Here is a 26,186-nt window from a genome sequence, read left to right on the forward strand (position 1 = left end):
CCAAAAACCCTCAAAAATGACATGCCGGGATCAGGTAATGCTTGTATTACTGGAATGAGCATGTTTTATATTTATTATAATATTTCAGTTAAGAAGCACCTTCTGCTGGTTTTTGCAGGTCAGCTGATAGCCATGAAGGTTGCACCTTTCTAACCGAGGAGCTTTTAATTGATGTAATTCCATTCATTTTGTTAAATGGGTCGACTCAATAAATTCAATTCAACTGAACTCCTGATTTTTTTTCACTTCTTCTGAAAGGGTTTACAATAATGTCTGCATGTGATATGAGAAAAGGTCTGTTTCGATCTGCATGTGACATGATGAATACAACCTGAGCAAATAACATTTTATTCCCATAATTTTTCTTTAATTCCCATAAAAATGGGAAAAAAAGTTTCCACACTGAATATTTCTTTGATTTTGCAGCCCTTTGCTGGACCCATCTCTCCTGGAAGTCAGTCCCAGGAGCCAGTAGGACTGATACTAAGTGGATCATCCTGATGAAATCAAGCACAAAGAATTGTAACTCATCCAGACCTCATTGGGTTATGGTCCAGAGAAAACCAGAGATTTCTCATCTGCTGCTTGTTTGATGCACTGAGCTGCCATGTCGGTAACTGACTGAGAGGAGAAATTTCTCCTCGGCTCTCTCTGGTGAAAATGTCCTGTCATGTGATGTCTTATTTTAAATTTGATAGACAAGAAGAAGGATTTTACTGAGGAACAGAAGTGCATGTTGAGTGTCTCTATCCCCATCATCGGTTTCAGGAAAACAGGCAAGAGCTTCCCTTTCTGTTGCCTTACGAATGTGCGATGTACTGCAGGTTTCTTTAGTTCTGTATGCTTTACTGCAGAACATCAAGTGCTAACCACATAATAATTTTCAAAGTACTGGACCTTGATTAACCAGTTAAATAAGAGATCAGGGCTTTTCATTAGGCAATGACAGGGTTATTCTCAGTTATCTGTTATTCCTGCCTGCAATTCCAATTGATCTGGATCTCTCTCTAGACATGATTTTTACTGAGTGAGCAATCAAACCACAATCATCTTCAGATGACAGAGTTCAGTGTATGATGATGAGTGTGACGTTCAGAGTGAACATTTCCTTCTTCTTCAATGTCAATAATCTTGTATGCAAAGCCAGAGGTAGCACTTTATCAGGTCCTCCATTTAGGTCTCTTTTTTGGACCGTCTCTGTAAAGCTGTTAAATTCTAGATACAACAATGTAAGTGCACAGCCTACATCCTGTATTGACCTCGGCTGATGCAGTTTGTCGTTTCCTCTGCCTTCTGCGACCATCGCTGTGTTTTCATGCGTGTAAGCGGTTGGTGGAGAGCTGTGTCAGTGCGTGGTGTTTATGCTGGAGGGAAATGCGATCCATCACTGGAGCCGACGCTGGGGCTGTTACCCAGGTGCCTGAGCACAGCTTTGCAAAGTCATCTCATCTCGCCGTCCTCTCTTTTATGACACGCAGCTCTGGGAAAAGCTTTCAAATTACCTTCCCCTGAAAAATACGGCCTTACCTTTACAGACTTCGAAAAACTTTAAAGGAAAATATCCACAGGCAGTGGACACACATGGTGCCTGTTGTAACTTATGAATTTGAATTTGGTGCAAATTCAAATTCAAACCAAGCACGTTGGAAATTGAACCAAGAAGGTGAGGGTGTATATCAGTCCAGATCTCTGTTGGCATAATGAAGCAGTTGTGATACATGTCAGCAACTTAATATCCGCATGTTCCCACTTCCTGAAATGATCCCCAGCAGCTTCCCTGAGATCACAATCAGCTAATCTTCATATAATTAGGAGGCAAGAAGGTTCAGTTGATGGTTTTTAATTACATACACTCTCAAAACATCTTTACACAGGACCAACAGGAGAACAGCGGAATTATATTAATCTGGGTAACATCTGTGCCCATTTTACCTCAGGTCTGGGAGTGACCGACACATTGTCGTATCAGTTCTACAGTACATGACCAAGTTAGGCATGGAAAACAATATCCGGAGTGCAATTTTTAGCTCTACGTGTCCTGAAGATCATTTTCAGCCATGATAAATCAATACGCAGCAAGCTGTTTTAAACCAGTCCTTCTGCTAAAAGCTGCATGATTTTTTTTTTTTCAACAAACGTTGTAGTGCAGATGAGTGGGGACTGAAACACAGCACTTCAAGGTAGAAAGGGTGAAAGAAAGAGGCCTTTTGAGAAGAGGCATCAAAGGGAAAGAGAGCACACCGAAGACAAAGCAGAAAATGTGCGTAGCCTGTGGGGAATCCATAAAACCAAACAATCAAGCATATAATGATAAAAGAGTTTGAAACAAGTGAACTTAAAATACTCTGAGGCCAAAAGAATAAACAAAAGTTTCGTTCATATGACGGCGATGCTACATTTGGATACTAATACATCTTTTATTAATATTTAACCATTATAGGTAGTTTCAAATGAAATATCTTGAGTTCTTTCTTCTTCTTTTTTTGCTAGATACTGACTTATCTTTGTGTGTAAAATCTTAAACATAACATGCATTTACCTACAACATATGCAATACTGTAATGCTTGACGTGGGCCCTTGTACCAGTCTCGCTACAATCAGTATACGATTACACATTTGACCAGTAGCTGCTTTGTAAAATGTGCACATTTGTACTTGCATTAGATGCTCAAATTGACCTTGATCAGACCATAAAATAAGAAATTAAAAATATTTTTTCTCTGTAGTTTGTTTAAGTGACTGTTAGTAAAACAGTCTGGAAAAACTGTTTCTGGCTACTGTAGAACTTTACAGTATTCGTTTTTTAAAGGAATAGTTGGAAATACCCCTGTTTGCCATCTCGATAAAAGTAAGATGAGAAGGTTGATAGCCTCTCATATCTGGACAGTTAAATATGTAATTAGCAGTTAGCTTAGCTTAGCACAAATTCCGGAAATGGAAAGCAGTTAGGCAGGTAGACTTTGTTACATTTGGACAGAACCAGGCTAGCTGCTTCCACACATTTCTAGTTTTTATGCTAAGCTAAGCTAAACTAAGCTAACTAGCGGTAACTTCATACTTAACATATATCGTCAATCTAACAATCTAACAAATAATCACATTTCCCAAAATGTTTATCTACTCCTTTAACTATACAAATTTGCTATCGAAGCTGACAATAAATCCTTATTTAGGAGAACTTCTAAATCCACAGGTTATTTAAACACATCTTTGCTGACCACAGAAACAATGTGCTACGTCGAGTACTGCCACAGACAATAACAACCAGGTGCAAGTGTGAATTATGGGTCAAGAGGAAAGTAGGGCCTGGCATGTTGGATACATTATTTACTCATGTGTTTACACAGTGTTCCTTGGGGCTACCGGTCAATAAATCACACACTAATCATGAAAAACGTGACATATTCTGGGCGACGCAGTAAAAAGGGAAAAGTTTCCATGTGAGGTAAAGGTGGCTCGTGTTGGATCTAAAGTTTAGAGGAGTGAAAGGACAGACCATTATACATGTCAGCCCTGAGCCCGGCCCACTCGGCCATCCTCTGGACGGAGCTTTTCTCTCGGGTAAGGATGCGAGTGACCTTCTTCAGCTTCTCCTCGTTCCTCTCCAGATAACGGATACCCTCTGCCTGCAGCAAGTTGAGCTTCTCTTGCCGGCTCTCGTCCATGGAGATGTCTTCCCTAATGTAGGGGTTGAAGCGGAAATAAGTGTTGGGAGGGAGGAAGGCATCGAGCATGGCGTGAACCTCTGGAGGGGAGAAGAGAAGTGAAAGTGAGGCTGCGTCAAAAAACAAACATGACATTTTACACATACAGTGCGCAGCAAAATCATAAACACACAATTAACTTCCTAATAGCATCAACATGTGCAAACATTCAAATGTTGTGTTAAATGTGAGAAGGGCGCCCAAAGCCAAAATTTGTCCATCAGTGCTGTGACAGCTTGTTACAGAGTAAACATGGCAGACTGTGTGAGGTAATACAGAGTGAAAATGTCTGGCATGTCTGTCATGGCTGTTTTCAAATGTCACAAGTCTGAGAGGTTTAAAATCAACAATATACAAATGCATACAAACAGGCAGCGGGTAGGAGGAACAGGATAAATATGCCTGAAGGATCTAAAAAGGTGAGGGCGGTTGTTTCTGCATGTGTTCCCACAGTGGTTCAGCAGTTCAGAGTCCCGACATGGATTGTACTAAAAACAAGCTGCCTTCGAGGCCGTGGGGCAAAACTAAACAAGAAGTAATTTATCTAAAAGGTTATCTGGAGACTTTCATTGACTTTTATTTCTTGTATTTTTCTATAACCAGTCAATGTACTGCATTACATTATCGCATTTCGAAAAGTCAAACAGCAAAAGTGAGATGAGTGCAAATACAAACTTCCTTCAATGAGACACATCTGCAGTTACGCAAAATCATTCCATCACGGACTTGAGTTTTTACTCGCTAACTTCTGGGTTTACATCAACAGGTACTGCAAAATAATAATACAAGCACCTGAGAATTGTGTCAGTTCAGGGTAAAATTATTGTATATTAAAAGCAAACGTACCCATAACTGAGTTTACAGCAGGTGTGAGTCTGTGCCAAAAACCTGAGCTGTGGTTAATCCGGTAGTGCATTCGTACATCTATAGGTTCACCAAGCTGACCATCTGACCATGTGCTTCGACTACACGCCAGGACTACAGGACACTTTTAGCATCCTAGCATGCAAGCAAACTGCTGACAGGTTAACATTCCTGAAAGATTATGAAAGTTTATGAGTACACATCTGTCTCACTGGATTGAAAACTCTTTAACAACAGAGAATAATCAGGCTGTTTTTTAAATTTTTCAGATTTAAAAAAATCTGAAACTATCATTTTTTCAACAACTTATTGTAAAATTGCAAAACAGCTGAACTACAAAACAAATATAGACTGATGATTATTGTACGCCTGGCAACAGTGATTTTAAAAGCCATGTCCATTGATGCAGAACTGCACAGAAGATGGCATGGAACACTCTACACAGCAAATACATAAGATAGAAATTTGCATCAGCATTTATTTCTGTTGTCTGTAGGTAGTGACATTAAAACGTCAACATCTGCAGGTCTAAACTGCAACTCCACCTTATGGAGAACATAACTAGTAGCCTGCTAGACATGAATGAGTGAATTTGTGAGTACAAGCCAGCTCCATTAGGAACTCTGTTTACTTCTAAAACCCCATAAGATCAGCCTTATCTGTCCACAACAACAAACTGAGGCACTACTGATAAACTGAAGACAAAGTAGGAGGCTTGTGAACAGCGGAACAGGAGGGAAGCTTTTGAAAAAGATTTGAAAAAGAAAATCTGTGATAAACACTCTTGCTAATCTCCAGTTTCCAAATAACAAAGCCCGTTGGAGAGCTGGAGGGGGCGCTTAATCCAAAATACAGGAGGAACAAGTGCAGAGACGCATCTAGGTCACACACTGCACCACAGCAGCAGCAACAGGGAGGGGGGCCGAGCCAAATCTAGGCTCAGCAGAGGTGCCCACATCCAGAGGTGATAGGGAGGCAGAAGAGTTTGCCACTACACAGGGCCAAAATGGGACGTATCCAGAAAAAAAGTCAACCTGCACTGCAGCATTTTCCGTGCAGGCGACATAAAAACCTAATTCCTTCCCCACAGAAATGACACAGAAACAGAGGCTATAACTCATTCCAGTCTTTGCGCATTCTGATTCTAGTGTGTATACATTTAGCCTCCAGTGTAGACAAAATAACACAACAGCTAACTAAATCAACATTATAAACAATGTCAATGCATTGTGACTGGATCTGTTTCAACCCTTCCATCCATCCACATCCTGTCGGGCTCATTCCTGTTGGTGAGTTTCATCTTTTGACCAGTGTTCCCTGTTTGCTGATGCAGCCCGTCAGCTTTTGGCATATGATGTCATGGTTTTTGGGAACGTTTTCCCTGAATGGACAAAATTAATCAGACACTCTTGACACTGTGCCAGTGGTCTTGTGTTGTGCTTTGGAAGCTCCCATATGAAATGCTGAGTGCCAGACTTCTTTTATAGTTAATCAAATCAAATAAATCACATTCAACCAATTCTTGCACCAGTGTTAATATTCAGAATTAAAAGGGGAATTCTGATTTTTAGTACTGCATTTCCGCCATAAAGAAGGGGAGGCCAATAACTGAAGAGTGAATTTATTAAAACAATGGTCAAAATTAAAGAGGCGGAGGCTGAGATATCCTGAATTTTAGTTTCTAGTAAGGGTCACCTTGATGGATAGTGTGCATACACACACTGAATTTGTGTCCAAACACCTTTCAAACTCCACAACCCCAGCCTGTAACAGAATAAATCTGTAAATCCGAGATTTTTTCCAGAGGTTAACAAGCTCTCTTCAGAGCAACAGAAGACATGATACAACTAATTTAGTCATTTTTCAAGAGTTGTTAACATTATTTTGTCAAAAAAGAATCAAGCACAATACAATAAAATAAAGAACCTTGAAAACTCAACTTTAAAATGGAGAATGCACCTTTAACATTCTGCAGTGGCTGTTACTTACCTTCAGTGTCTGTGGCACTGCTGATGACATTGGTGAGTTTGGTTTTGAGGCTGGTGTATGTGGTGCTGTTCTTGCCAAAGGATTCAAAGCGTCCCGTACCGAGTGAGACCACACACTCCAATGGCGTGTTAGGCCACAAGCACTTAGACTCATGGATAGCCAGCGCTGTGGGGTTGTTAATGAGCAGACCTCCATCCTGTGCACAAAACAGACAGAGTGCCATGTTAGGGACTCCATTTACAGGCCATGAATGGTTTTTAATGTCAAGACCACAGTCAGCGAAACCAGTTAATTGACATCTGAAACCTCAAAACCTTTCATGGATTTTAACAGTCAATACGTGAAATTTTTGAAGAAACTGACGGAACAAAAAGAACAGATCAATGTGCAGTTACTGAGCTGCTTGTAACTCTACAAAGCTTTTATTTTCCCTTTTCCCCCCTTCCCTTACAGTTTCAGTCAAACTGGCTTTGATATCGAACAACTGCCCAGGAGTGCTTTTGCTTTGGATCCGCAGTCCACCCAAGGCAATGGGGGAGCAACTGGAGAGGCTGTAGGGATTGTTGAATAGGCATGAGGCTGAGGGGCCGCGGGGCTGGCAGCAGGATCAAAAGCACAGGGGCCAGTCCTCATTAAAGAGGCCAGGCTGTGGGGAGGGGGCCGCGGGGCCCCAAGTGTCTAGGAACACACAAGGGGGAAGAGTGCTTGTTTATGTGACTGTGTGTATGTGCATGTTTGATCGAAAGCTCATGCCTGCTTAGAGTCAATGCATATAATAACGGGGGTACGTGTTTCTGACAGCATATGTCACATGAATTCAAACACACTGAGCCTTGGGGAGCAGAGGGGAGGGAACAACCCATCTTTTCAGCACACTTCAGCAGGGTCGCAGCCTAATGAGAACTGTGTACAAATCTATGGGAGCACACAGTGTGATGGGGAATATGATGGCTAGGCAAGCTCAATCCAAAGTCCAGGAAAACCAAATTGCAAAAAGAGCTGGCTGTGGGCTATTGCAGTCAGACTGGGGACACGGCAAGTAAAAGCTCCCTTGATGGCAGATGCAGCAATGACTTGTTGTGGCTTTTAATACAGTAATTCTGCATGACAACTCTGAGTGACACTGACAAATGAGAGGCAATTCAGCAAAGCAGGGCCCCAAAAGATAAATAATTCAGCATTATATAATAGTCAAACACTAAGGACCCACAGAAACGCTTGCAGCATAACACTGACTTAGAGCCAGCAGTCTCTGGATGAAATACTACAGCTAGCATGCTAACAGGCTCACAGTGACAATGCTAATATGCTTATGTTTAGCATGTTGACTGTTCACTGCTGATAGGATGAAGCTGATGGAAATTGACAGCAAATTAATCTGCAACTATTCTGATAATGCGTTTATCATTTTGAGTATCAAAATCCGTCTTGAATTTTCCTCTAGCATCTCCATTGTGTATACTTTCTGGGTTCATTGATTTGCTATGACAGTTTTGGTCTGTCAGTGTGACTGAACAACGGAGAAAACAAATGGAGCTTTGGGAATTGCCAATGGACATCGGAGGCAAATGTCTCCAGTGAGTCACACAGTCTGATGGAGGAATTGTTTTATGATTTGAAATAAGTAATCTGTTATTATAAGGTACTGTGTGAATCATTTAAAACCTTATGGTCGGTTATTAAGATAATTCCCTGCCAGAGCCAGTGCCTCAGCAAAGACCCATCACACTGGCTAAGACGTAAGTACCACAAAGAGGGTTTCACTCAGCCACAAAGCAAGGAAGGACTGCTGAGGCAGCCGTTTGTCCAAAGCACGTCATTATGCGCCAGTAGGGTGCCTGGCAAACCAAGAAATGAATCACAGAAAAAGGGAGAAATGCCTGGATTGCAGTTGCTCCTAATGGAGACTGAGGGGCTCACAGAACACCAGACGAACCCAGCTGGAAACAAAACAACTAAGCAGTTTTCTTATCACTCACATCGCTGTGGCACCGAGGCTCCATTTTCTGCACTCAGTGGCATTTATGGCAACAGTCTGGGTCCAGTCATGGGTTCTTTGTGCTCAAAGCTGGGAGTCGGGCGGGGGGCGCATTTCACCAGCACAGTGGCCGGCCTTGCACACTGAGCCAAGGCGTGTAACATTAGAAGTCTATTGCACAATGCTCTTGTGATCTAAAAGTTGAATGCTATAACTTGTCTACATTTCAGTGCACCTGCTTGGGCAATTCAGAGCTGGTGAACGCAGCGAAGAGGCTTTTGTGGTGACTCTTGTGTGGCGCTCAGAACCTTTTGAAGAATCAATAATTCAGAAGATAATTTGCATCTGTCCTCTACTTCAACAACTGCCACGAACAAACAAGCCTCCTTGCTGAAGATAGCAGCAAAGCTAAACCTGCACTGAGAGCAGTCTGGCAGATGCCTAAGCTGTGTTGGATTCGGGGCTCTTTCAAGCCTTTGCTTCAGTGATCCATACTTGGCCCACTGCCACACTCTCACATAAGTGTTTCTTGAGAACAGGGCATATTTGGACAAAGAATTAAGTTAGAAACAATGATGCACTTAAGACAAACTGCAAATGAGCTTTGCATACAAAATGGCCAAGCTCAAACTGTCTGTCAAACATGCAGCATGACGCAAGCCAAAGGTCACTTCAATTTATGAGGATTTAGAGCTGTAATGCTGCTCAGACTCAGAATGTCTCAATCTCCCTGTGAAACAACATGCCATGTAACAATGGATAAATGTCCTCAGAGGGTATCCCCCTGTCAGTCATGAACTTTTGATGGTAAATGTAACACAATGAACACAAGCTTCATTTTGAAATGAATTTGAATTCTGCCTTAATGCTTTACATCGACAGCAGTCCTTGATTCCGGTAGAGTCTGTTTGTCGATACTGTAATCTAACTAACTCTAGTCTAATGGCTGGTTCACAAATCAGCTCCTTATTTTCCTGCAGCTCAACTAAAGTATATTCTCAACTAATTAGGGCACCTAAGCCTATGGGAACATGTTTAGATAGCCAATTAAACTGAAATATTGCTTTAAAATGAAAGCCTTTGTACAACATATTCTGAGATGATACAAGACATGATAAATAAACAAAATTAAAAATGTGCGCAATTTATAGGTCCCTTGCATAGCTGTTTGTAATTTCTGTGCTGTCATTAACTTTTAGAAGCCTGTCTTCATTGTGTCAGTTCAGGCCGTCTTAGAGGGGAAGAGCTGAATTGAATAGGAAAGAGGTGCTATCGTCAGGATCAGTAAAAGTCATTTCACGCCCCAGTGTATGTCAGCTCCCATTAGCTGGGACAGCAAACTTCATCCTCTTCATTCAGCCTGTGTGCCTCTATCTGCCTCTCTAGCCCCTGGGTAAGCCTCAGTGCTCTCTTAGGCGGAGGTCATTATGAGCGACCACAACACAGGAGAGAACAGAGTGCTTGCTTAAATCTAAATGAGGTGAGTCTTCCACATAACATGTGGGGTAGCATTCACATCACAGTCCCAATGAGCAGCTGTAGTCATTACAATTTCTTCTTTGGCTTCTTTGACAGGGCGTGACTGAGGGGCACTGAGTTCTCTTGATTTATCACCACTGAGGCTCCCTTCTCTCTCTCTCTAATGATTAATTGGGGACACATTACATAAGCCATGGACATCTGATTATGTCTGTCACAATAACCAGACTGTTTTCCAGAGATGGTCATTCAATCAATAAAGTAGATAATTAGGCTGCTATTTTAAAAAAAACCCCTCTCTTGTGTACTCTCAGATCTTCTAAATCTTCAAAATCAACCCACATTTTGTGCATAAAGCAAACCTGTCTCAGTCACTCTCTATGCAATCAGAAAAATAAATCTGCTCATTGAGTAAAATTAATTGCCTAAATGGCATCCAATTCACATAAAGCCCACCACTGTCAGGATATGAGGATGAGAATGACAGCAATGTTAGTGTGGATGAGTCGCACCCTTAAGTGGCAGCTAGGTCAAGTCAGAGGTCTTCATGCCAAATTATGCAATTACGCCAACCAGTTCTCCTCTTTGCCCCTTTTTGCTTTATACGCCCCAAAGGTCACATTGAGGTTCAAATCATCTTCCCAGGCTGTCAATAGAGCAGGGACACATCTGTGTGCATGCCAACTTTGCCCCAGGCAGGCAAAGAAATTGAGATCTACTGTGCAGTTACCTTTTCCCACACATTCCACGACCACACATGTGCTCCCACAATTGAAACAATGAATCATCCCTGCCAGCTGTAGTCATTCAGATTAAATTGTGACAATTCCTACAGTGATATAAATGGGTGCAGAACCCCCTTCCTCATATTTACATAGTCTAGATTCCTTAAGGCTTTATGTATGTACATACTTGATAATTTTATATTAGAAAGCATATATTTTCTGTCTATCATTATAAATCATTTTACAGTGCAATTTAAAGCTAATTTCCTTGCTGCACACATGAGAGGTGACCGAACACATACTTGCATATCAATACATTGTAATTCAAGGTTTATAGCTGTGACTCGTTTTCAGAAATCTCATCTGGAGCCACTGCAGCGAGAAGTGTGGTGCTGCACTGTGAGAAAGCAAGGGGGTTAGGGACAGAGGAAGAAGCTTTCACACAGCAGTCAGTCAACATAATCAGTGAACCAGCCTAATCCCCAGACGAGTGTGCCGGCGCAATCAAGTGCCAGTGCATGTGTGTGAAGCAAACAGTTAGTGAAGGAAACAGAGTTAACGGGACAATGACAGAATCCATTTGGGTGTGTTTTATAATCAAGGGACAAAGATCCTGAATCTGCGAGGAGGAAGCTGTCTGTAGCAGGTCTGATCTCCATCCTCCAACACCCTCCAGGCCGAACTCCTGAGCCTTAACACAGGAGGAGAGGGCTCGGATTGGGGAAATGCCCAAAAGCTCAGATTTATACTCTCTGTCACCTCCATGACTCCACCACATATCCTCTACTCCTCTCTGCCTAATCTGAGAAGCACTGCGGTGCCGAGCATGTAATTTCTGAGCTATAACTTCACCTCGACTGGCCTTTACAATGAAAAGAAAGAGAAGAGAAAAAGGTGATTCAAAAGGTTCTGATTTCCTGAACGGCACATTTGAAACGGCACTTAATTATGTGAGACACTGTGCCTCGTCCTCGTCTTTTCTCACACACTCCAGCTCACATTTAATGACTTCTGTGACTCGCATATGACTCGTTCCCTCTGTCATTCATTGGTAACAAAAAGTATGAGAGCGCTGATGTGACCTACTCCATTTACTCCAGTTTGTGCACAGTCTTTCTGCTGAGCGCTGTGCCACGTTGGGGCTTCAAGCGCTCGCACTGGGGGTGGTGGCCCACTGATTCCTTGCCTCCTATCAAATGCTGGCAGAGGTGGGCACAAAACATGCCCTCATTCCTCCCCATCGCCTCAGGAGACGCCATAGCAACTAGACAGAAAGAAATTGGGCCCTCCTCGCCATTCCACGCATGTCCTGGCATCCATTGTGAAACCTCTGAAGTCTCCTACTTCTGTGTTCTTTAGTGCAGCGATAACTGAGCGCACTTTAATGTGGAATCTCCCTCGTCTCCTTTCCTCCTATATTTTTCACCCCCACCCCTTTTGTTCCCCCTCACTAAGGCATCTTCTTCATGGCTATGGTAGCAAGTGTGAGGTTTTGATAAAAACATGGCTGCTCTGCTTCAAAGGTCTTGCTCTGAGTTTGAATTTTCCCCCAGTCTGAATCTGGCTCCGTCAGATTTCCATTCCAGCCAGCGTCATCACAGAAACGTCAACGAACAATCACAACTTTCTGGAAATTCTGCTCGAGAATTCCAGCATTCGTTCAACACATGGCATGGCAACTCTCCTGCGCTCGTCGTACAAAAGGATGATTGTTTGGAGCCTGAATTAAGTAGAAAACTCTGTGGGTGTTTGTGGAAAAGAGCGAGATGACTCTCTCTCCAGGGAATCCTGACATCACACAGACGGCATGTCATGCTCACGACTGGTTTCAGTGGCTCAAGCAGCCAGAAAATGAAGACATCAGGCTGGATGGCATTCTGAAGATGGCCAGGAACCTTATTATAAATGCTAAGAAACAGATCTTAAGTATGTTCATCTTGGTTTATTAAGTTATAACATTATGGTGTAATTAGTTTTCCATGTTATTCAAACCTGAACTGAAAATAAGTCAAATGTATTATTTTGATATTCAAATTAAGTTTGTTGACAAAGACTCAGTGCTATTGTAAGAATTTATTAAATTACCTTATTGGTTTTTGACCAATTTGAACAATTTAAACGATGATTTTTTTTCAGCTACAGCTGACAGAAACCAACACCGCAGAAGTCACAAAAGTTGTAAAGGCTCATCACTTAAACGCAGAGAAATATTGTTTCAGGAAGCACAAATAAGGTGCTCTCTCCTGCCTCCTTTCACTTTTTTGGGTTATTCAAATATATGCATTAAAAAGAAAAGGCAAAGTGATCTATTTATAATATGCAGAAGTTTATAGCCTAATATTAAAGTCCTGTTCAAAAGCTATTTGAATTAGCAAAACACAGAAAAACAAATGTTTTATACAATATTTTCAGTCATAGCAAAAGCAGGTAAGGAGTTTAAAATTTGAAAAAAGTCATAGAAAGTGGAACAAATGAGCTCAAATCACTCAGGAATTGCCATTCAAGGTAAAACACCTCCTCAAAATATTCTTTCAAGATTTATTAAGAGAAAAACAGGCAAAAAAAAAGAGCACTTTTTACCAAATCAGGACTGAAGGACTCATTTTCTCATTTCATTCAGCGTTTTGTGGAAGCTTCTTTTGACAGAAAGGAAATGAAGATAAAGTGTGAATGTAACTGATTTCACCTCAGATGTGTTAAAGATATTAAACTACTGACGGGGTCTCATCTTCTCACAGTATGACGTTCCCTGCTGGCAGCTATGAGAGTTTGGAAAAGCAGTTCCATAATTAGATTGTCTGTCTTTTCATTCTAATGAGGCAGATGTAGCAGTCAAACAGTTGTGTGTGATGGAGGTGTGATGAACTGGGCTAATGTATTCATCTCAGAGTAGGGTGAGACTTGCTAGACGGCAAGCTGGGGAAATCTCCCACCACATGTGGGGGGGTTTCATCAGCCAGTCTCTTTCATTCTGTCCCCCCTGAACTTCCCCATTCACCTACACAACTAACACAGCTTCCAATTAAGAGCGTGTGAGCGTGCCGACATTCAACATTGCCTTTGATGCAAACACATGCTCATTCACATGTGCTGTGTCTACCTTGAGTCTTTACACCACATCTGTGTTCATAAAGGTATTAATCCTCAAATGCGAATGGAGCTTAGTATGTTGATGTTTTCCTTTGTGCTTTTTAGCTCTTGTTCTCTAAGATTCGGTTCATGTGGTTTCTTATTTCTTCTGTGTTGTTTTCTGACTAAGCTCTTACTGAAAACGCAAAGGCAAACAGAGTAGCCATACTTATTGATCAGTGAAGCAAAGAGTAGACTGGCGGTTTGTTATGTTACTGATGGCTAATGCATCCCCGTTGAGTGGAGATGGATTTAAGTGTGTCTCACAGCGACTCTACCCCTCAATCTGCTGTCAAAATGTAGCTGACTGGAAATAAACACTGACAAGATGAAAATGCAGTTCCTCCCTCTCACTTGCTGTGCACAGGATTTTTCTCATTAGGCCTCTCAAAATCCTTCAAACTCTCCACTGTCAACAGCGACTGTACAGGGCATTTGAATCCAACACACCAACATAAGCCCCATCACTGTAGCAGAAGACTGCAGTTAAATTCTCACTAGGTGTGTAAATATACAGTGTGAATGTGCAGCAGGGTGAGAAAAAGAGTACAAGATATGCCTTTGCAGGAATGTTGAAAAATTTAACTATCACAATATTTCACTGGCTCTTCAAGCTGTGTACAGAGCTGTGTATTTTGTAAAAGAAAATTATGCATTAATTTCTTTCTGAACTGATCGAGTTATGTTAATGGGATTCATGCTGACCTGACTAAGTCAGAGGAAAACATTGATTGATAGACAAGACGTATCAAGATTTAGAGGCCAAGAAGTGACATCAGGTTTGGGTTAACTGTAGCTTAAGAAGACGTTTTTACTTTACAGACTCAATTATTTACCGAAAATTTTTTACCATGATCACCAAATGTGATGCACAGATACACATTTTCATTTTGTGCCTTCACAGAGTAGAGTATGAAACAACGTGCTTAGTAATCATTAGAAAAGACAACCCACACACACCTACTGACCCGGCTCCACCCTGACTAACAACTGACAACGTTTTTTGTTCCCAAGCTGATACCAACACCGATTATTAGTGATCAAATCGATATTTACAACAGATCAGTCACAGCTGAACTAAAAATTAAAATCTCAGCGTCAATACCGTTGATGGAATGTAATTAAGCACGTCTATTCAAGTAATGTTCTTACATACGATATCTTTTACTGCCACTCAAAACATTTGGGAGGCAAATGTTGTACTAGTCACTTTACAAATTACTTCACAGATTCGCAGAGTATTAATACGTAACATAAATCAGCTATAACCAACAGTAATGAAGTGTTATAACAGATTAGGCTACGCAGCAGTATATTCTGTGGCACAGCAGTCTTCGCTTTTGATGGGATATTATATGTGACGTGTAACTAATTTGATGATTAGATTGATTGAGACCACAGATTGGTGACTGCAGACGGAGAGAGGCGGCTGCATCAGGGCCACAGTAATGCATCCTTAAATCAATTTATTTTATCTGTGATCGGGCAAAACAAAAAAACAAAAAAAGACTGGCGCTCATAACAGGAAAAATGCTCTTAATGAACGATCTTATATCCGATAGCTGATAATCTAATTGACCAGCACCTGTTCTGATACTGTATTGACTTTAAAATGTGTACATGTGCTATGTTTGTATATACTGTGTGTCTTGAACTGAGCTCTTATAATGTGTCAGTTGTTCTAAAGAACTGACCAGTCAACTCTGAGGGCTGCCAAAAAACACAACACTCGATGCTTGTTATGTTCAGTCACTCTGACACGTTCTGGTGGTGTGGTGGATATCTTGGAATATCCTCGATTAAAACATCAGCCAAAAGGCTTAAAATTGAAGACCACTGATATGAACGCGATCACTTTCCCTATTCTGTAACGAGCAGTGACAGGAGGTACTTTAGAGACAAACTTCATGATTTAATCATCAAGTTCATCATGATGAGTGCCACACTTTACACCTTGTTACTGATGTGAGTGGAGCTGACCTGGTGGACATCATTTCCCAAGGTGAACTCCTGGAAATACCCGGGGGCTGCTGACGTGGCACGGATGGCCTGCCAGAGCTGGTGCTGGCAGCCCCCCAGGTAGTGAGAGCGAACCCCGGGCAGCAGGTTGTAGTTCCTGAACACGAAGGCCCTCAGGGGAGTGCCCCGATTCACAATGGTGCTCACCGCTGCCACCTACAGGCAAAGAACATGACATGCAACGTGACTTTTCTTTTTCAGCATGAGGCAGCATTTTACAAGCAAACAGATCTATAATGCAGGTGTAACACCCGAACCGACATTCTGACAGGTCAGTTTACTATCTTCTCTGTTCTGTGAGCTTCAGAGGAGTCTGCTGACATATGAAATCCTATGTACTCTACCCACGCTGTCTGAAATGGCTTTACAGTGCATTTCCCTGCCACTTGTCATGCAGAGAAAGACGCTTTCTTTGTAATACGGTACTAAATAAGTTAAGACGAAGGCACACTGGTCAGTTCCAGAACAAAAGGGAAGTATGAGTCAGCCTAAATCTCACCTTAGGGCATTCTGGGTTTCTTGAAGTCTCCACCAGGAGGTGAGAGCCCATTTTCTCTCTGTGGAAGGGAAGATAAGATGATGTTATTTTCTGGTTAGTGAATTTGGAATCATAGTGTGACTTATTACAAAGTCCTTTCCCCGAGCTTAACAAAACCTTTGTGCCTATCGGTTAATGGAACTTGAAATCATTTTGTGATCAGCATAATTATTTTAAAAAAGGTTCCATCTGCTGTTTTCTTTTTCAGTTTAAAAAGCAGATACCTTTAAAAGGTACCTCCAAATCAGTGAATGTTTTCTTTCATAAAGTAAAAATTGCAAAAACTGAAGAAGAATTTTAAAAAAAAGATTTAAATAAAGGAAACCATTTTTCACCTGTCATTGCATTTTAACATGGTTCCACATTTACTATGCATAACCACCACTCTGCCGTCAATGAGAAACAAACTGACTTGAGGATGTTCTCCCAGGCTTCGCTGTCATAGAAGGCATGGCTCCAGCCCATCTTCACCGTGCCAACAATGACGTTCTGCTTGAAAATATCCGAACCCAACTTCCGGTAGAGATCATCACACTCGCTCACTGGGATTTGGAACACACCCAGCATGAACCCGAGAATAGCACCTGAGGGGAAAAACACACAAAATTCAAATGCTACTGAGACATAGTGTTAAAAAAAGCACACAAAAGCATATTTTTGTCAACAGGAAGTATAAGGTCTTCAGTCACTCCTTTGGGAAGACAACAAGTAATCGTGGTTGCAAACAAGCAAACAGGAAATGTATCGCTCGTTGTTCTGTTACTCTCGGGGCGTGATGATGTGAGGTTATCTGGCTGAAGGATTATCTGTTAGGAGTGATATTCCTCTTGGATGATCCATTTATAAGAAGTGCAAGGGATTAACGTGGCTATTACCCTATCGAACAATACTTTTCGACTCATTTCTACCCATGATTAAGGATCCTTGACAGGATTTCCAAGCCACAACAATGATATGAGGGCAGAGATCAGAATCAGAATCAAAATACTTCACTGATCCCTGGGGAAAACTGGGGGAAATGAAGCGTACGTGAATAACATGGGTGATCAAACTAGCCAGATGTGGCCCAGACGGGTTTTATGTTTAGACATCATTTGATTCAGCAGGTGGGTTGCATTATGCTTTGGCTACATTCATCAAGTGTGAAAATGAAGTACCTCCAAATGGTGGAGATTAAGACTGAGAAAAGCGATAGGAAGTGGGGACAAACAGAAACTTCTGGTACTGATTAAAGGCCAATATGCTCTTCAAATAAAATGCAGTTCTTTCAGTCTGCTGTGAAATGAAACCAACAAAGTGTTTAAAGATGGTTCACATCACCCCCTTGTGGTGATTTTGCAGAGAAGGAAAAAATATGAATCCACTTACAGACAATATCTGAAACCAAATAAAGCTATGTAATTTTATGAAAAATATAATTCTGTAATTTATTTAAGAATTTGGACAATTTGAAACAGTTTTGCTGTGGCTTAACTTGAGTGTAAAGCAGGAGATTGACATTAGAGTGGTGTTGGTGATGAAATTGAGGTCACAACAAATAGAGCAACAAATAGGTCGGTGCGAGATCAGTCCTGCTGGTTCAGCATGCAGTGTTGCACTATACTCTCATACACATAAATAGACATACAGAAACAGAGCAGGAGGACAACATACCTGTGCTGACACCACAAATATAATCAAACAATTTGTAAATGGGTTTGCCAGTCAGGGCCTCCAACTTGTGTAATGTCTGAAGCGCAACGAGTCCCCTGAAAGTACGAAGTCAGACACAGTCATACACAATGAGACATAAATTAATAAAATGACAAGCACAGCACACAAATTGGCCACAAAGAGTGACAGCTGATTGATTTTTCAACCAGAATAACAAACGGGAAATAAATCCCGACTCCTTTAACTGGATTTTTCTGAATGCATTTATTTGACAGACTGAAACTGCTATTATAAGTAGTGACTTGCTTTCCAAAACATGGCATTTGCTGCAGGCAAAATTCCCTAAATTCAATTTAGTTGAACTCTGAAACAACCTGACATCAGTGACTTTTACTTTACGAACAGAAGAAGGCTGAACTTGTACCTTAATCCTCCTCCATCTATGGACAGGATGCGTATGCCCCGGCCTTTAACAGGTGAATGGTAGCCCACCAGAGCAAGGGCTTCTCTAACTGCTGCCCTCAGGCCTGGGTCGTTAGCCTGTTTCAGACGCAGTAGGCAAGGTATAACCTTCTCCTGTGGAATGCATAAACAAAACCTGGCAGTCAGAAGTGGAAAAGAAAAGCACAATCTGTCTACTATGATGTTGTCAGATCAAAACTGACCAAACAAATGTTGCATGAATCAAAGGGCAAACAAGGGGTATGACCCACAATTATGAGGACAGGGTCTTGGACACAAGCTGCTGGAGCTACTCCAGCTTTCAACTAGTTGAGAATAAGCTAAGATCCTGCTGTCTTCACCCTCCATTCTTTGTATTGGACTTCCACTAATGGTCATACTGTATTGCTTCTATTCGGCTGCTGCTTTCTTTCAGCATGCAGTTAGTCAAACAAGCATACAAAATCAATGTTTCCTGAACAACAGGTCAATCCCACTGTCTCTCTCTAACTGGCTGGAGATTGCCATTGTGCAAGTCACAAGTTAAATCAGAATGAACCCAGAAAAGCAAACAAGAGTCAATGAAAAATTAATGTTTGACAAACTTTCATTGAAATAAAAGCAAAATCAAAACTTGGCATGAACACAGCATTAAGGTTTAAGGATGAGCACATTTTTAAGACCTTGAATGATACAAGGGTAGGTAAAACATGCGATCTTTAAGGTACAACCAACTAAATCAGTAACCTGTAAACTGAATGATGGAATTGGGATAAATGTTTGATAGAGTGAGTGTGTCAGTCAAATGTCAGCACAATGGTCTCTTTTATTTCTGTTGCCATTTGAAAAGCTATCATAAATTTTTCTTTCACCAGCATGTTGAACTTAACGCTGTTCTTGATTCTCATTTTTTAAACCAGGCTGTGGTTTAAAAAAAGGTTACCACAGATAGGGCTGAGACATAAATAAATGCTGCAGTATGTAGTCTGGATGTACTTGTGAGGCTCCTGACATTTTGTCTGGCATGGGAAAAGTCCCAAACACAAGCAGAAGGCCATTATCTAAATTATTTACATGCTACAGTTGTTGAATAATCCAAAATAAGACAATTATATATTCACAGAAACATCCTGCTGTAAACATTGTCACCAATTGTCGCTTTCCTGAATCCTCAATGTGTCAGAATCAAGCAAAAAAGGAGAAGCCAAAAAGCTGTCCTGTTCAGATTTCTCACCTTGACAGCAACACCACATGTCTCCGGAAACTCCAGGAGATGGTAGCTGAGGTCCTCCACTCTGTTGATGTAGACTCTCACATCGGAGGCCCTGTGAAGACCCTGTACGAGAGCCCGAGTTCGATTGTCCACACTCACCCTGGCAATGATCTAGCAAGCAAAAAATACGCAACAAATCATGTCCAGCTATAAAGCATTAGCTGAGATCCGAGTAAAAGCTATGGCTCATTTAAAAGATAACTGATTGTTATTAACAATATGACACTAATTGATCTTATTATTGCTTAATTCCTTTCTTCTGTGACCTCCTAGGCCAGGATGAGAAGCAATAAGCGGGAAACATATAATACAACACTAAATTATAGACCCCAATAGGATGGACATCAGCTCAAACAAAACGTGTTTCATCTCCCCGTACAGACCGCAAAACTGAACTTTTAGGCACCACAAGGTGGAACAATCTTATTAAAATCTTTGAAATGCTGGAGTACTGTATGTGTCTGTATATAATATGTTTGTAAAACAGCCATTGCTTGAGAAGCAGGATTTCCACTGTAATTGACACATTAATTTATCTACCACCTAGTAAATTGGGTTATAATAGCAACCCATTAAGGTTCCTGAAGGTGAGACTAAATGTGAACCTGTCATGAGCAGATCAGTAACAAAGCTGCCAAAAGTGTTATTGTTCCAACATATTTTCAACAGATATACACATTTTCACTATCTTTAATGACATTTTGTTACCTTGATGGTGAAGATTTCTTGCCTGGAAACTGGTATAATGAAACAAAACAACTGAACCATAACCCACCTGCATATCACCACAATTTACTCTATAATATAAGCCACAGGAAGTCATGAAGTGTTTCAGCTATCTGCTAACTCAAACAAAAGATATTATTAGGACGTGACTGAATGACTCAATCCAACCTCAGTGTAAACTGAATGTCAATTGTGTTTATATCTCTGCAACGTAAAATCCTGGCTGGGTCTATATACTTTAGTGCACACACCTTCTGAGGCCCTCTAACTCCACAGGGAGGTTATTTTAGAAAATAGATTCCCAGAACTCAGGCAGTACTTCAGCATATTGCAGCACCATTAGAGAAAGCATGTAGTAAGAGCTCTGGTGAACGCAGGAACAGCAGGCACGCCGCCAAACTATACCAGACACTCGGTATGTCACTAACCATCTGAGGAGGGAATTATGTTTCTCAAGCGTAGACAACACAAATCATATGACAAACAGTTTTGATCTGTGTCTGAACTACAAAGACAAAATGTTTTAGAAAGTGGTCAAAACCTAAACTGAAGCGAGGCCTTTAGGTGATGGTTTAGGTTGTCCATGCATAGAGTAGAATCCTAGACAATACTTCAAATATGTGATTATTGTGTTGTTATCCCAACATTAGGTAAAATTCACATGTGAAACAATGCCTTTTTGTAGACCTACCTTCTCTCTTTGCAGCACAAGTTTCTTGGCTTTCTCTTCTGCAGCTTTCTGCTCCTTAGAAACTGCGGCCTCAGCCTGTTTGACTGGCGCATTCTCATGCTTCTCCTCCACCGCGGCACCTTTCGACTCTCCTGTCCTAAACTTGGGCACCAAGGGAGCAATGTAACTTCCCACAAAGGCTTGTACAGTAGGAGCTGAGTAAGATAGGTAGTGCCCTAAACCCTTCTTAGAGGATGGTGTGGTAACAGGAGCGGCGGATTCTGTTTTAACAGACACCGACACGAGGTTACTGGTTGGCCGATCCTGAGAGGATGCAGAGGAATTTTCAACATTGCCTACTTTCTTGTCCTGAGTCTTTGTGCTGCTGCCAAAGTATGAGTTGATGTGATTGGCCAGGTAGTTGTAAGTATCATCAAGGCTGACTGAAAAAGTGCTGGGATGGAAAAGTGCTGTGGCTTGCTTGGAAGTTGTGCTCTTGCTCTCACTATCATCTGGTGAATGTTTTAGCTCCTCTTGCTTCCTGGCACAACTGGCTTTGACAGCGGGAGCAACACGTCTGAGTCTTTTCTCCTTAAGTTCACGTACAGTCAGAATTGTGGCAGTGACGGTCACTTGAGAAGAACTGTGAGGATGAGTGGAGGTAGTGGCACTTGTAGGAGAAGAAGCAGGAACAGAAGGACTGGCAGAAGGTGAGTCACTTATGGTTTTGGGTGTAGAAGCGGGAGCACTATTAGCAGGAGGAGTCACCGTGACAGCACCCTCCTCAGCTTTCGCCGCTGACTCAACACAAGTCTCTTTCACAAGTGCCTTTCTTCCAGCCTTTAAAACATTAGGCTTGAGTCTGGCGATTCTGGACAGAAGTTCAGTATGTGTCCCACTCACAGCTTTAGAAACTGTGTCCAGTGTGTTCCTGACCCGAGACATGTGTTGACTCAGACCAGCAGACCACCGTGATGTTGAAGCATTCAAAGACAAGGTGCTGGTGTGGAGACCGAGCCTTTGTCGAAACTGAATAGCTCTAAAGAGCCATCTGTGACACCCAGTGGTCCTTAGGTGTTCGATGCGTCTCCAGCCGTGACAGCTAATCTTGAAGCAATGAGGTTGTTGGACACGAAGCCTGCAGTGAGAGGTACCAGACAAGGGACGTGATACTGCTGAGCTGCGAACATGTGTTTGCCACAAATGAAATGCTCTGCTTACTTTCACCCAGCTATCTGGAGACCCTCTATGACTCATTCTTTCAGACCACAAGAGTTCGTGCCATCCATAACAATATTAGGTCTATGCCCTCTTCCTTTCCATTAACCTGGTGATGAAAAACAAACATGTAAAATATGAACATGAAAGAAAGGAAAAACATGAAAATGGGAAAAATGACATGGCGTAAAAAAGATACTAACACTGCTCCTAAATCTAGCAGTTTAGTTTTCTTCACAACTAAAACCTGTTTGATAAATGATCCTAACTGAGAGGTCAACTACTTCTTTTGTGAATAACACAAAGTTAATATTTCGATACCTGCAACTGCTTATTAGCCTCACAGCTAACGTTAGCTAACTCGCCAGCATTCATAAAGACCACACAAAAGATAACAGACCATACCATTCACTTTATGTCGTCGAATCATCGGGAATTCGTTAATATCTTTTATGTCATTGTCCTTCGTTAACATTAAGATAAATCTACAAAAACGTATCGAAATCCACACGACCTGACACCTTGTTTCCAGAATAACATGACGACGTCAGTCAAAAGAAAAACAATGGTCACGTGATCCTCTGTGCGCTCTGCAATTGGTTGTCTATCACTTGACCCCTTAAAGGGAGTCTGTTGATTGGTTGAAGAAATTCTCCCCACCGTTAACCATAGCAGAGGATCAATTTACGACAAAACCGGTGTACACCAAACTACTCTTGGATCTGTGGGTGGAGACAGCATGCAATATTATAAATGGATCTCCGCCCTTGAAAGTATCACGCGGGATTGAGGCATGAGTAAATCGAGCGCTATCGAGTGGAAGAGTTCCAAACGAAATTTGAAACCGTTTAAAATGTGCTGGCGTTCGCGTTAAAATATATGTATAAAATCACAGTATTTGTAGAAAAATATCAATTTATAAACATCAGATATGTGCCAAAAGCACAGATGACTTACATAACTTATTTGTGACGCAAACACTTTCAAAGTCACTGTCGGGCAATTGATGAGAGAAATGCAATGACCGACAGAGGGCAGAAATGGTCCAACTTATACTGTCTCGTTACCCTCATGCAGTAAAAGCATCGAAGAAGACACACAAAAAAATGATGCCGCTTCTAGGTACTGTCTTTCTATAGCAGTCTCAGCCTAAAATAGCAATTTAACACTGTCATGTTAAGCGTTGGATAAATAGTTAAAAGGCAGAATTTCAGTATATCAATTAAGGAGCACTCGTGTCCCCGGAAAAGGTAAGCCTGGCTCTTAAAGAGGGAGAATACGTGTTAGCCAACTTCAGCTAATATTTGCGTGAGGTTGATGTGATGATGACAGAGCGTAATTGTCAAATGCAACGTTCAGGTTTAGAGATAACTTACATGAGATATAATTTTGCGTCATTCTGTGTTACAAGGCAGCAAAACCTGAAATTACAGAAGTTAGGTGGGAAATGTTGTTTTCTGTGTCGTGCCATGTCATCAGTCCAAGCTAATCTAAATGAGAAACATTAGTCAGTTAACAGTAGTTAAGATGGCATATGGGAATGTAATCTGTTGAGGATAATTTCTGTAATATTCCACGTAGACGCTAGCAATTATCCAAAATGCCTCGTTGTTCTGATGTGTTGACATTAATAAGACTCGTTTATACATTGAGTACGTGTTTACTCTGAACCCGCTCGTTTATCTGTTGTGCGCAGGGGACATCAGAGCCATGGCAACTGCGCAGTCTGTTGTAACGTTTGCAGTGTGCATCCTCATGATAACAGAGCTGATACTTGCCAGAAAGGACTACTATGATATACTGGGGGTGCCTAAAGATGCTACTGAGCGACAAATAAAAAAGGCTTTCCACAAGCTTGCAATGAAATATCACCCGGATAAGAACAAGAGCCCAGACGCTGAAGTGAGATTCAGGGAAATTGCAGAAGGTACAGTTGATTCTTTCGTTTTAGGGTTGTTTTGGTGGGTAAAAAGATTGCTACCTGACATACTGCGATATTTTTCTTATTTCTAATGTGTTTAAAGGGTTTTTAAGCATGCATCAGTTTTGGTATAAAGACTCTGGGGGATGTGGCCAAAATTTAATGTTGCACATTTACAGCTTGTAGGACCTCAGACCTGCTTTATTAAAATAAAAATGTGGGGGAAATGCAGCACAAGCTTCTCCAACCTAGACTGAATCTTGTCTTTCTTATTGCAGCTTATGAAACATTATCAGATGAAACTAAAAGAAGAGAATATGACCGGATTGGTGACACCTCTGCATACTTCACCGGGGAGACGCAAGGCAGACATAGACAGGGTGCCAACCAACCCTTCACCTTCAATTTCGATGACATTTTCAAGGACTTTGACATCTACAGTCAGAACAGGCACACCCGTCACCGTAGACACTTTGATGAACACTCCAGGTCCCACAAGGAGGCCCACGGCAGACAAAAGAGACACTTTCATGGAAGTTTTGGAGCGGGTATCTTTGATGACATGTTTGACGACATAGAAAGAATGTTTACTTTTGATGGGCACACCAAACAGACTGAAAACAGGTTTCATGGTGCATCAAAACAGCACTGCAGAACAGTGACTCAGCGTAGAGGAAACATGGTAACCACATACACAGACTGTACGGCATCTTAAGATGCAATGTGAAATTACCTCTGACTCAAAATTGCCTTAAGGGAATACAGTACTGTTGTACTGATAAGGTGACAGAAAGCCATTTGGATCAAATGCTGTGAAATTTGAACAGTGACATTGAGATCTGACATTCAGGCACAGATTGACAGTGATCATTCAGTTTACTTAGTTTAGGCCTAAATTCAAATAAGCTATGTTTTGTTAAATCTATTCCCTGTGTGTGCTCATGGACTTGTACATGATTGTAGTGGTTTTTCAATTATGGTTGAAGAAATCAGAAACAGAGTATGTTATCAGTATTTTTAAGCACCTTTTTTGATAGTGAAATTTGTTAAGTTTACTGTTTGGTAAAATAAAACAATCATACTGAATTTGGCACAGGAATACCCATGTGTAAGTTCATCACTAGCTCACTACTTCCACTTTTTTTTTTGTACTGTGTTTACTTTTAGTTTCTATTGTATAGGTTTTGTCGTGGTAGGCCTCAAAACACAACGGAAGGTAGAAACAATTGCAGCCAGTGGGGTTTTGCTTATGGTTGTCAAATGGGGAGCCAAGTCAACAAAAATCCTCTTTGTTTGTTTAACTGGTGCTACTACATCTAGTCAAAAATATTCATCTACTCTAAACTGTCAGTCACGCTTTTTGAACATAATACATTTTAACATTTGTGATTTATTTTCCATCAGTGCAAAGTATCCATCAGTTAAAGTAGGATTGTAGATACCTGAAATAGAAAACTCAATTAGACATCCAGATTGAGGCCACGTTTGAAACCATTTCAAAACCATTTACAAATCACACTCCTAATATTTTATAGATGCAGAGTGTTACATCATAATTAAAAATTCCAGTGCTTGAAATTGAACTAAAAATCCTCAAATGTAGGTCTTTGAGAACTTTTGACTGGCGTGTTAGACAAACCAAAACGAATGTTTTATGTGTAACTTACAGACCGTTTTCCTAATATATCTGTTACCTCGTACCTTTTAAACAAGTTAGTGACCTTCTGCACTGTAGTGTGCAGTTCATTTCCTCATGTGCATCATGTTGTAAAATTTCCAATAGCACTTTTAATTTTGTATACTTAAAAAATAAAAAGTAGACACTAAACTGAGCTTGCTGTTTCTTAATTTTTCGTTG

At 41.1% G+C, this 26,186-nt stretch overlaps 2 protein-coding genes across 6 annotated transcripts; one reads left to right on the plus strand and one right to left on the minus strand.

Annotated features, from left to right (window-relative positions):
• Positions 1–1,824: 1,824 nt before the first annotated feature.
• On the minus strand, positions 1,825–22,980 carry LOC124061484 (calcium-independent phospholipase A2-gamma-like). Of its 4 annotated transcripts, none has more exons than XM_046393343.1 (11): positions 22,813–22,978; positions 22,411–22,516; positions 21,211–22,327; positions 19,755–19,904; positions 18,504–18,655; positions 18,080–18,174; positions 16,839–17,010; positions 16,388–16,445; positions 15,850–16,044; positions 6,559–6,754; positions 1,825–3,746 (listed from the first exon to the last, which is right to left on the minus strand). In XM_046393343.1, the coding sequence occupies exons 3-11, from the start codon at positions 22,132–22,134 to the stop codon at positions 3,469–3,471; spliced, it is 2,220 nt and encodes a 739-aa protein (XP_046249299.1). In that variant the 5' UTR covers positions 22,135–22,327; positions 22,411–22,516; positions 22,813–22,978; the 3' UTR covers positions 1,825–3,468. The 4 variants fall into 4 exon arrangements, with proteins under 4 accessions (XP_046249299.1, XP_046249297.1, XP_046249298.1 ...); XM_046393342.1 differs by adding an exon at positions 6,265–6,333 and having other exon boundaries at positions 3,613–3,746; positions 21,211–22,516; positions 22,813–22,979; XM_046393341.1 differs by having other exon boundaries at positions 21,211–22,516.
• A 485-nt stretch (positions 22,981–23,465) lies between these two features.
• Positions 23,466–26,156, plus strand: dnajb9a (DnaJ heat shock protein family (Hsp40) member B9a). Of its 2 annotated transcripts, none has more exons than XM_046393357.1 (3): positions 23,466–23,529; positions 24,104–24,334; positions 24,607–26,156. In XM_046393357.1, exons 1-3 carry the CDS (start codon positions 23,514–23,516, stop codon positions 25,041–25,043), a joined length of 684 nt encoding a protein of 227 aa, XP_046249313.1. In that variant the 5' UTR covers positions 23,466–23,513; the 3' UTR covers positions 25,044–26,156. The 2 variants fall into 2 exon arrangements, with proteins under 2 accessions (XP_046249313.1, XP_046249314.1); XM_046393358.1 differs by having other exon boundaries at positions 23,470–23,657.
• Positions 26,157–26,186: the final 30 nt, after the last annotated feature.

Source organism: Scatophagus argus, chromosome 7 (assembly GCF_020382885.2).
Source record: "Scatophagus argus isolate fScaArg1 chromosome 7, fScaArg1.pri, whole genome shotgun sequence".
Classification (NCBI taxonomy): Eukaryota; Metazoa; Chordata; class Actinopteri; family Scatophagidae; genus Scatophagus; species Scatophagus argus.